General features: G+C 34.6%; 1 protein-coding gene across 1 annotated transcript in view; it reads left to right on the forward strand.

Annotated features, from left to right (window-relative positions):
• The window catches only part of LOC111045659 (sodium/potassium/calcium exchanger Nckx30C), a gene marked incomplete in the record, with an annotated part of 193,805 nt that overhangs the window by 163,975 nt on the left and 17,669 nt on the right, over positions 1–12,161 (forward strand). The window contains 1 exon segment of the mRNA XM_039420220.1: positions 5,949–6,084. Coding sequence (XP_039276154.1) covers positions 5,949–6,084 — 136 coding nt within the window.

Below are 12,161 nucleotides of genomic sequence, written 5' to 3' on the forward strand. Positions count from 1 at the left end.
GATTCTATTTGACCGAGCGAAGTGAGGTCAAAGATTCAAGTCGAAGGTTTGGCATTTCTCTTAGGGCCGTTTGCACAGTGAAAAGTTAAACTGAATTCAATCAGCTGTTGGCTTAAACTAAAAATGATTCACATTATAACAAATGATACTTGATACGGATTTAATCCAGTTCAAAATGAAATTTAGTTTAAACTATCACTGTGCAAACGGCCCTTAATGTTTAAATGTTTAAATGTTGCGCATTTACGGCGAAACGCGGTAATAGATTTTCATGAAATTTGACAGGTATGTTCCTTTATTAATTGCGCTTCGACATATAGAATACAAGGTTTTTTGGAAATTTTGCATTTCAAGGATAATATATAAGGGAAAAGTAGCCTCCTCCATAAGCCAATATTATAGTAAAAATCTGGTGTGGCACACTCACACAACTTTCCTTGCCGTCATAAAAATTGATCACCTGACGCTAGTGTTCCCGCGCATCTCAAGTCTACTATTCAAAGATTTGAGCCAGCTAGTGACAGGGCAATACGCTGGAGACACACGAGGTCTGCTATCTCTTCATAGTGAATGATCTAATAGAATCGACAATGATTTGCAATTGAATAATCACATTTTCTCGAATGTAGAGCTTATTTTCAATTTTAGGCGAAAATGTTACTGAACATTAATTGTAGAGATTTTCATAATCAATCTTCCCCATTTGGTTTTTTTCGTTTAAATTGTATCTGAAGCCTGATAATTGGAAATCTAAAATCAAACTTTGCATAGATGGGGTGGTGCTACTGGAATTTTTACAGATATGGGACTTTTGGCAATTGATAGCGCTCATCAATGACTATTTTAGGTATAAATTTGATCAAAACCTTTGGAGCTGTTTTGAGAAAATGACGAAATGAAATAAAATGACAAGATTCTTCAGTAGGCGGAGTGAAGACTTTTTAGTCCTTTCTACAACTCAACCTCCAAATGATTATTCGATTATTATAAAAATTGATAATCTTGTACTATGCACAAATTTTAAGAGCTTCTAAATATCTGAAGGAGTATTAGTATTTGATTCAAAACCAATAATGGTAATGATGGTGATTTTAACGTTTGGGATAATAATGTAGGGGTAGCCAGCCCCTCCCCACCCCAAAGCTCTCATGGACGCATCTCCACTCTAAATTCCGGAAAATATTTGTCTATTACCCCTCTCACCATAAATTGGGAAAGACCCCCCCTCCAGAAATTTATCCCTGAATAATGATTTCGATTACGTGATTGATCTGAATCAATGTGAATTTCAATAAAGTTCTTTTTTTGTGTTTCAATCAAGAAGAAAAAATAAGAAAAAATCTTTCAATGATTTGAACTGAACTCATTGCTAGCGATCAGACACATGTCTCTGCTAGCAATTACTGCCGGTAAAATGAGTACAACTGGGATTTCAGTTATGTTATATGTAATTTATTTTTATTATTTCTAGAATAGAGTATATTCTGAATTTCTGTATGATGTACCCAATTATTATGTGAATTTGTAATTGTAAAAATCTTGTATATATGGCAAATAAATTGAAAAATTGAATTGAATTGAATTGATCTGAATTGAACAGAAAAAGTAATGGTTATGACTATTGTATTTAGAGCTTTCCCAGTTTTTCTATTAGGTACAATGAAATGAAGTCCAGCAGTTATTAAGACGAACAGACCGTGAGTTTTTCATTGGAAAATGTCCAATATTGTTCAATTGAACAATGTTGGACATTGGACAATATCGAGCGCTCTACCGTAAATGGTCAGTTTCAAATTTTGAGAAACCTACATACTCTACTCTAATCCATATGAAAGGCAATACATGTTCTACTGAACTCATATTGATTCACGCTATATTTCCTCGTTCAATTTCCTAGTACATTCCAATTCGAAATGAAGTTCTCTATGCTATCCACCATAAACTGTCAGAATTGATTTAATGGAAAGCATTGATGCTATTTACGAGGAATGGTGACAGTTTTAAGTGAATTTCACTAGATGAGAAACAGCGGTTCTATGGAGGGGAATCAGATCTTGCCTTGTAGTAGTTAATCGATTAATGAGTCTTGTGTAAACATCAGCCCCCTATTGACTTACCTGCTGTAGGTGAGGGTTCAAATTGTATTGGAGAAGCTCTAGCAAGCTTCAGATGTACGCATTCATTATGCACACTCAGATTATGTGTATATATGCACTTCAAAAGCACCTGTTATTTCTTATTCTCTGTGATTTATGAATAGGATTAGAGACTTTTCCAATAATAGATTATATTCATCATTGATACTAGTAGTTCTGTGAACAGTAGACCTCTAGCAGATAAAAACAACAGAAACTTCCCCTAATACTGTCCATCAGAGTGAAATATGTCCTGTCCTGACGTGTCGGGAAGATATCGGTGAGTAAACAGCTAATGACTGTTTGGTTTGTTGCATCGACAATAATTATTAATATTAATTATAATTTTATTCGCATTAAAATGCAAATAATTTGTTGTGAACAACTATGCTACTGTCATCAAAAGCTTACAGAGTTGAGAGCAGAGAAAAGTAGGGAGAAAACAAAAATGCCACTACGAGTTATCAATTGCATGCCTTATTGCTTGCAATTAATAGTCCAAACGACAGCTGACTTTTTACCAAGTTACATTGAGATACTAGTAGTTCTGTTAGAAGTAGACCTAGCGCAGTTATAACGACGTCTCAAACCATAAGCACATCCACACTGATACTATTTATTTGATCAGATAATGCTTACAGAAGATTTAATTATCATATATAACGCTTTCCGGAATTTAGCGCGAGAAAACCAGAAGACATCTAGGCGCCCAGACGAGCTGTTATAAGTTCTTTGCATCCTATTTTTAGTGTATAAAAATTGCATTCAATGAGGCATGCAATTTATAGTCTACACAGCTGCTAATTTTTTATCAAGTTACATTGAGATATTGAATTGCATGCGTCATGGCATGCAATTTATAGTCCACTCGACAGCTGATTTATGATAAATAATTCTATAGTCTGATTTTCACTCTAATATTGACGTATGAAGGAGGCTCCTTTTTCCTTTTATATTATCCTTGAAATGCAAAATTTACAAAAACCTTGTATATACGTCGACGCGCAATTTAAAAAGGAACATACGTGCCAAATTTCATGAAAATCTATTACCGCGTTTCGCCGTAAATGCGCAACATATAAACATATAAACATTTAAACATTAAGAGAAAATGCCAAACCGTCGACTTGAATCCTAGACCTCACTTCGCTCCGTCAATTAATTGCATACGTCATTGATGCAATTAATAATCCACTCCACAGCTCATTTATTATTAATAATAGTCTGATTTTTACGGTAATATTGGCGTTCGAAGGAGTCTCCGTTTCCTTTTGTATTATCCTTGAAATACTAAATTTGAAAAAACTTATATGTACGTCGACGCGAAATTCAAAAAGGAAAATACCTGACAAAATTTCTTGAAAATTTGCTGCGTTTCGCCGTAAATGCGGAACATAAAGAAAAATGCAAAACCGTAGACTTAAATCTTAGACTTCACATCGCTAGGTCAATAAACTAATGTATGAACTTAACAAGAAGACTAAGGCCCCGTATGATGTAACATATTTTATACCAGTTTTAACAGTTATTATTATTATCTAAGTAGTGGAAAATTTTTTTAATTCGAAAAACAAATTTATCTGTCTTGTTTGTTCATTGTAAGACAAAGAGATCACTAATCGAGTAATCCGCACTATTTTATTTATCGAGTTTTAACTCTCTCTCTCTTGATTTTCAGTCTCCGTCAGTTACACAGCTTGTCTGATTTTTCTCTCTTTGTTGTGCTATCATTTGTCAAAACACTACATGTATTTCGGATTGAAGCAGTAAACAAGTCGTCCTTTCAATTTTTGAGTTTCATAGAGACAACTCACACTCATTTTCTTGTCTGTCATCTTTAATAACTTCTTGATCTCTCATTATTTGAAGAAGATGTAGTCAGTTAATCTTCTGTTTAAAGTTTTATATACCGGAATGGGGTTGATTCTTTTTTTAATTTTTGTTAGTTTTCTATATGTAAATTTTTTATTCAAAGTAATTTTTCTTACGATCTCTACATGTTTTCTCCAGTTTTCATTTTCTTTTCTCGTAAACTTTTACAAAATGTTTTTCTCCTTCAAATCCGCTTATACAGGTACAGTAATTGTTGTATTTAATTTTTGATTATTATTTTTCTTTGATTTAGTTTATATTTATCTTGTTTAAATTCTTTCTTTTTAAATTGTTCGAATATTAACTTCTGAATAAATTTTTATAAGTACTTTTGTTAACTTAATCAGTCAGTAATTTGTAATTAAATTAAGTTCTACTGATACTAAGTGCCGTTTGCACAGTGCTAGTTTAAACTGGATAAAATTTGCATTTCATAATTTTGATAATTTGAGATCAATTTACAAGCTGATTCAGTTCAGTTTAACCTTTGACTGTGCAAAATTTCATGTGTTCCGAATAAAATCATTCGTAGCAATGGTGGGCTCCAAAATCATGGAGCGCCACGTCATGTTACGTTGGTGACAACTTCGTGAAATGACTCATTCCATTACTTCCACCATCTACCTGAACAATACTCTAGTGTAAAACTCTTTTGTTCATAAAAACCTTACACAAATGAGAGATAAAAAGCCAAAAGCAATGTTTCTGTTAACATGATTCACCATGTTGCCATGCCATTTTCAAGCAAGTGATAATAATTATTTGTTGTGGGAATTTGAAGTGGAAATGCGTGCTGGAGCCCGTATCATACAGTCAGAGCCCATGAAATTCATTCTTGTTTCTTTTGTAGTACTATTCGCCCTATTCCAACCGCTCTCAAACATACTTGACTAGCCGGCAGACTCGCTTTGCTCGCCTTGTTCATCTAGCCAACTGAATCTGAGAACCAAATTTGAACATTTTCTGTTCATTATCTCGAAATACCTGGAAGACGTAGAAAACCGCCTATTTTGGGCGAAAAATTCCCAATACTAAATTCAAACATTTTATTCGTGCTTGAAAGAGCTGAGGAAAATCAAAAACAAATCACTAGTATTTACATGGCAACTGATCAAACATACTGCTAGCTAGATTTTAAGGTTCCTGGTCCAGAAGGTTTTCAGTGCTGTTGATGAGTGAGAGTGACTGTTTGATTGATGTATTTATTGTCTTTATTGAGGGCATAGTTGGTACTCCTGGTCCCCTCTGCCACTCATCCCAAAAGTGATTAAGAGAATCAATGAATGAATTAGTGAGTGCCAATTCGCCTCTTTCAATATACTGTGGATGATGTAGGATACACTATGTAATGATTCAAAAATTTTATTGAAGGTGACAACAGGTAGAAACCCATTTTGCCTTCTTTACACAATACAATAATAATTCCCAAAAAAAGAAGATAATGAAAAGTAGAAGAAATATACAGTCTATTACAAAAGAATTAAGATGAAATAATATAAAAAATAGAAGAAATACTGTATACATTTCTTCTGACTTCAACGGTATAGACATGATTGACTGTTTCAGTCTTTAAAATAGCTTTTTAAAAATAATAATTCATCTTCATAATTGTGCAAAATTTTGAGTTCACCTTATCCTGGGTCACCCAACGTCTCTCTTACCTGCTGGTTTGTAATTAAGAGCTCTCATAAGGATTCTACTAGTTGTCATTCTGTCAATGTGCACTTTCCATCCACTTCGAAATTTTCTAACTTCTTCATTCAGTGTCTCAATCTTGAGCTCCTTCCGAACGGCCTCCAAAAAATAGAAGAAATATACAGTTTTACTGTATATAAAATGATGATTATACAGTAACTGAATTCACCGTGAAAGATACAAAATAATACCTTAGTAAAGTATAATAGATATTTGTCTAATGGTTTTTCTGTTTTGTTTTTGCAGGACGATGAAGATGAAGGCAACGAGCCATTGGACATGGGTTGGCCAGACTCAGCGAGAAAAAGGCTCACTTACCTGTTGGTAGCTCCAATCGTCTTCCCTTTGTGGTTAACACTTCCTGACACCAGAACACCAAGAGGTGAGTCATTCAAACCAATCCTGACACAATGATTAACATTATGTGGCTCAATCCGTCCAATGGTGATTGATCTGTTTAATTGCATACAGACTTATGCGTCACTAGCAAGCGCATTTCATATCACATCAGCAGATGCTAGTCTTATCATAACTGTATAACCAGTTTGATTATTGTTCGTACGATATTTTGCCGTTTTTAAGAATTCTATCAGATTAAACGGAATTGACAAACATTATGTTGACATCATCTGTTTAATTTAATAGGATCTATAGGGACGGCAAAAAATCGTACATTCAAAAATCGATGTGTGTAACTGGCGTATTTGTACAGAAACAGTAAGATACAGATATTATAAGCATAACATCACCATCAAGTTACGCGTGTTTGAGGCATAAGTCTGTGAGCACCTTCAGATGAACGCGTTCTTGTTTGTTACAAGTTGTTCAACTTGTTTGTTGAATGAAACTTGTCTCTATTATAGCTGGATTCCCACACAACAGTGACAGTGAATAGTGAAAATATAATTCCTATGAGTTCTTATTGGACTATTTACACTCAGCTCGACCGAGTGAGTTTGAATAATCCCACTATTATAATTTATTTTACAGTTTACTGTCACTGCACTGGAAACCCAGCTCTATTGTATAATTTCCATATGTATTTATTGTAAAAAAGTAAATTCGTATTGCTTTTGTTGGTGGGGAGTCCCTTACGGGAAGGTCCCACCGCCTGAATATATAATTTAAGCCGTCAATGGGCCTTACGACAATTTATTTATTTATTATAATAATGTATTTATTGTATACAAGTCATATTGAAAGTTATTTCTCGAAATTTTGCACTAGTGACAGCTTGAGATCGAGACAACTCATTAATCACGGTTCATTGTAACATCCCGATTGTTTAATCCACCTTAGAAAGTGGATTCACCTCTTAACACATTACCACTCACAACAATTACTATAGTACCACCTATTTTGTCACCATTCCCAGCAAATAAGTCATTAGCTTTTCAATATTTATTCATTTGAAAATAGTCTACTTCGAATGGAATAATTAAAAAGTAAAACTTTTGAAATATGAGTCGTGAAATTATGAGATAATCTTGCTAAACCTAAACAATGATATCTAGTACTTCATTCGAAAGTAATACGACAGGCACTCATCTGTGGTAATGCTTTCTTTTTCAGCAACGGAATTTGCTATTTTTGAATGATAAAAACTATTTTTTATTCAAATAGCCAATTAATACCACAGACTTGCATCTTACTGTAGTAATACTGACTTATTCAGCCACAGAATTCACTATTTTAAAACGAGAAAAACCATCTTTTAATATTTATTTTATTTATTTATTCATAAATTTCACAAAGAAACACTTATCGGGAGAGAAAAACTAAGGATACTCCTTGTATTATTTCTCTCCTAAATTTAGATAACATTTTAAAAGTCCAAAATTAGGGTTATGATTTCACTTTTCTAAAATTTAGTCCATTTTCACTCAAGAACAACGAAAACTTATAATTGAATCGAAAACTATTTTCTTTAGTGAAAATAATCATGGAAAATTGCAAATGAAAATCTGATAATTGAAATACAACTTGCTAACGTATTGAAAATGTTCTTGCAAGAAGGTTTTCTTCCCTTTCCAACCCAACCAAAAGTATTCCAATGGGAGCACATCTCTTTCATTCAACCCATCCATAACATATCATGTGATGTTAAGTGGCATTAAACAATAGACAAATTTCTGAATAGATTGCGATCACCATGTAGGCCTATGTCAGTGCAAAGCGACGCGACAGTCGAGACAACACTTCCTTCCTTTCCGACAATCAGCTGAGAGTGACTTCCTCAGTTGAAATTCATGAGAGGAGGAAGAGCTTGACAGATGGACCCGTCTGCATGATTCAGTCGCAAACTCCTTCAATTGCACGTGATGACTTCTGAAGTGGCTCACAGTTCTCACAACAGAATCAGAGCGAGGATTAAATTTTAATTATTGAATGCGAGCTGAGTTTGCAGCGTGTCTTTTCTCGCTGGCGGAGCGCATCTGCTAGCAGAAATAGTTGGGCAAAGTTTCTGCAATTGGAGCATCTCAGCAGTTTTCAGCATAAATAATCATTGTAATCCGCTCATGGGATACAGCGAACAGATTTCATCTGAGATGAACATTGAAATTAAAATATTATCTTATTATGATACTGTGCAAACAGTTGAACATTTAATTTTTAAATGAGCGTGGACTAGCCAAATATATTCCAGGAAAATCTTTCTCTCTCACAGGAGGCTTTAATGAACTGTTTGAATAAGTGTTGAATGAGATTAGAACAGAATGTATGGAATGAGAGATTTCAGAAAAATTCAAGACATTCGAGTTCTTCAAGTCATTAGTTATGTGAAAAACCATTCTTGACAGAAATTGGTTGAGAACGTGGTTTCACTGTTATTTTATCTCTTAGATAATTTAATATACGTTCGCCTTTTACTAACTACTGTTGTACGGGTGACCTCTTAAGGAGCCAACTAATATTTTCGAGGATACTATTAGAGGAGCCAAATAGCAATATTATTCCCGGTGGTTCTAAACTCACCTTTCTGTACTCATCCCATCCTTCACGCACAAGTCTGAAGGTAATGTGAATAGCATTCTCAGTAAACAAAATTGTATCATGAATAAGGTTCGGAATACTTATATGGTGCATTATTTCTTAGGAATTTTCAATTGATTGAAAAGCTCAATAAATCTGAGAAATTTGAAAATTTATCCAATTGATACAGAAGGAAAAGTTTTGTTTGAAAACTGTAGTTTGTCAATTTGTGCTCGTAAACTGGATGTTTCAGTATGTTTTATCACTACGATCTTCTATCTACTTTAGGAAAAAAATATCGTAGTTGTCTTGTGGATTGTTGATTGGTCCACTTGAGAGAGATTGATTGATTGATTACCTTCATTAAGAGCGGAATTATGACTCCAGGTCCTCTTTGTCACCAACCCTTTACAATATTCATACAGATAAATGCTATGATATTTTATCTACTATGGAGAAAAAATATCGTAGTTGTCCTGTAGATTGTTGGTTGGTCCACTTGAGAGAGATAGAGAGAAAGAGAGAGGGTAAGGGAGAGGGTGTGATTGAGTGAGAAGGGAAGCCTTCTGTTACTGACCAATGATCGTAACAGATTGGATGGCGCAGAAGAAAGACGGAGATTGTGAGAGAGATTGAAGAGCTAATGCTCGTTCTCACCATTTACTTGCTAATCGTCTGACAGGCTTTCACAGTGATTAATTGCCTGGAGCCTTGGAGGTGAAAGAACAACTCTGGCGCCTTCTATACGCCACTACCCCAACGGCAAGAAGCTTTCTTGCTATTGATGGGCTAACACATGACCTATTGATGACATTAACACGCGTGCTACCAACACACCCCATAGTGCCAGCGCGACTAGAAACAGCAGTTCAGTCGTCAATCGACAATGCAATCAACTTCACACCCAGTATACATGTATACTACAGGTATACTTCACACCACACACCACAGGTATACTTCACATCAGACTTTGCATGTTGTGAATGATGAATATCCGTCAGATGTGTGGAATCTATGAATGTAGAGCCCCTTTGCCATCGATCTCTTAGCATATCACTCCATTCACACACCACTCAAGGTACTATAAAACTCCATTCCATTGTACTATAAAACTCCAGTATAATTTTTACAATATTATTTTGAACACTACTCCAAGTTGATACTAAACTGTACTTTCTCATATTAGAGAGAGTATATTGTTACTATCCTGAGAACATGATTAGCATGATACATTTTGTCTATCAACAGTGCGTTATATCAACAGAGCTTATACCTATATAGAGAAGAAGAGATACCATACTAGAAGAAATACCACATACCCATCTATCAACAGTGCTTATTATATTACTGGAATATTCAGTATTGTTAATATTTACAGATCTACTACTTTTAGTTTAGTATGGATGCAAACTATGTCAGTTCCTTCCACTTTTTCTTGTGATCTGTTTTTTTATCTCTTTTTCTTGATATATGAGGTTTCCATTAAGCGATACCTATAGCCTGAAAGACCTTAATGAACATGACGTGTCATTTCGTATTTGCTAGAAAACCCAAGACGGATAGGTTTAGGATAAACTTAAATAGGTTTAGGATTGTGAACCCAGGCTAAATCAAACGTTGTTCAAATGATGCATTCCAAAACATGAGAACGTTATTGTAAGTTACGGAAAAATTCACAAGAATAATGATGCTACTTGTAGTGTCAATTTGAAATTCAATTGAAAGATCTGATTATAAGTTTAGTTGTGAAGTTCTGCACTGATCAATTGGCCTACATAAAAGATATGTATAATAAGATAGTAACAATAATAGAATGCGAAATTTCATAATAATATCGCAATAAAGATAAGTCTGCTGCCTTGAGTGGTGTGTGAATGGAGTGATATGCTAAGAGATCGATGGTGCAAGAGCTCATTCATAGATGCCACACATCTGATGAATATTCACCATACACAACATGCAAAGCCTGATGTGAAGTATACCTGTGGTGTGAAATACAGTCATGTATACTGGGTGTGAAGTTGATTGCATTGTCGATTGACGACTGAACTGCTGTTTCTAGTCGCACTGGCACTATGGGGTGTGTTGGTAGCACGCGTGTTAATGTCATCAATAGGTCATGTGTTAGCCCATCAATAGCGAAAAGCTTCTTGCCGTTGGGGTAGTGGCGTATAGAAGGCGCCAGAGTTGTTCTTTCACCTCCAAGGCTCCAGGCAATTAATCACTGTGAAAGCCTGTCAGACGATTAGCAAGTAAATGGTGAGAACGAGCATTAGCTCTTCAATCTCTCTCACAATCTCCGTCTTTCTTCTGCGCTATCCAATCTGTTACGATCATTGGTCAGTAACAGAAGGCTTCCCTTCTCACTCAATCACTCTTTCACTCTCTCTCGTAGACCAACTAAGAATCAACAAGACAACTACGATATTTTTTCTCCAAAGTAGATAAAATATCATAGTATTAATCTGTATGAAATGTAAAGAGTTGGTCGCAGAGAGGACCAGGAGTCCTAACTCCACCCCAATAAAGGCAAATGATCAATCAATCAATCTCTCTCTCTCAAGTGAGCCAACCAAAAATCAACGAGACAACTACGATATTTTTTCTCCAAAGTAGGTAGAAGATCGTAATGATACAACATTACAACACACTGAAACATCCAGTTTACGAGCACAAATTGACAAACTACAGTTTTCATACAAAATTTTTCCTTCTGTATTAATTTGAAATCATTTATTCAACTGTATTATAAGACTTAAGTAGAATTCTTACCGTTATTTTAAATTTTAGAACATAATACACTACGTCAAGTTGATGTTCATGCTAATCTGGTTCCTTATCATTAGAGAACTATATTTATATTGTCATGATCCTGAGAGCTACCATCCTTTCTCTCTCTCTCTCTCTCTCTCTCTCTTTTTCTCTCTCTCTCATACAGTGTTAATAATTATTTTCTTAGTCTATATTATGTAAATTCATCTATAATTTTTCTGTATTGTAAGCTATTTTATATAAGTGTATAGGCTAGTATATACTGTAATCTACATAAATAAAGTACTCAATAAATCAATCTCACTCTCTATCTCTCTCTCAAGTATACTAACTAAGGATCAACAAGACAACAACTATATTTTTCTGCAAAGAGCAAAACAGATCGTAATAATACAACACACTCAAAAAGATCCAGGTTACGAGCTCAAATTGACAAACTACACTTTTCAAACAGAAATTTTCCTTCTGCATTAATTCAATAACATTGCACCATAATATGGAACTCGAGAATAATTCTTATAATTAATTTGACACACAACTCCAAGTTGATACTAAAGTAAACTGAATTTCCTCATGAGGAAAATTCAATAGGAGTTATATTGTTACAATCCTGAGGCATGATTAGCATGATACATGGTCTATACTGAATGAAAAGACTAAGAAATTGTCAAAAACCACAGATTTATTGATACTTAGAAAGACGGTTTCGTTATT

The sequence above is a fragment of the Nilaparvata lugens genome, chromosome 2 (genome assembly GCF_014356525.2).
Source record: "Nilaparvata lugens isolate BPH chromosome 2, ASM1435652v1, whole genome shotgun sequence".
Taxonomy (NCBI): domain Eukaryota; kingdom Metazoa; phylum Arthropoda; class Insecta; order Hemiptera; family Delphacidae; genus Nilaparvata; species Nilaparvata lugens.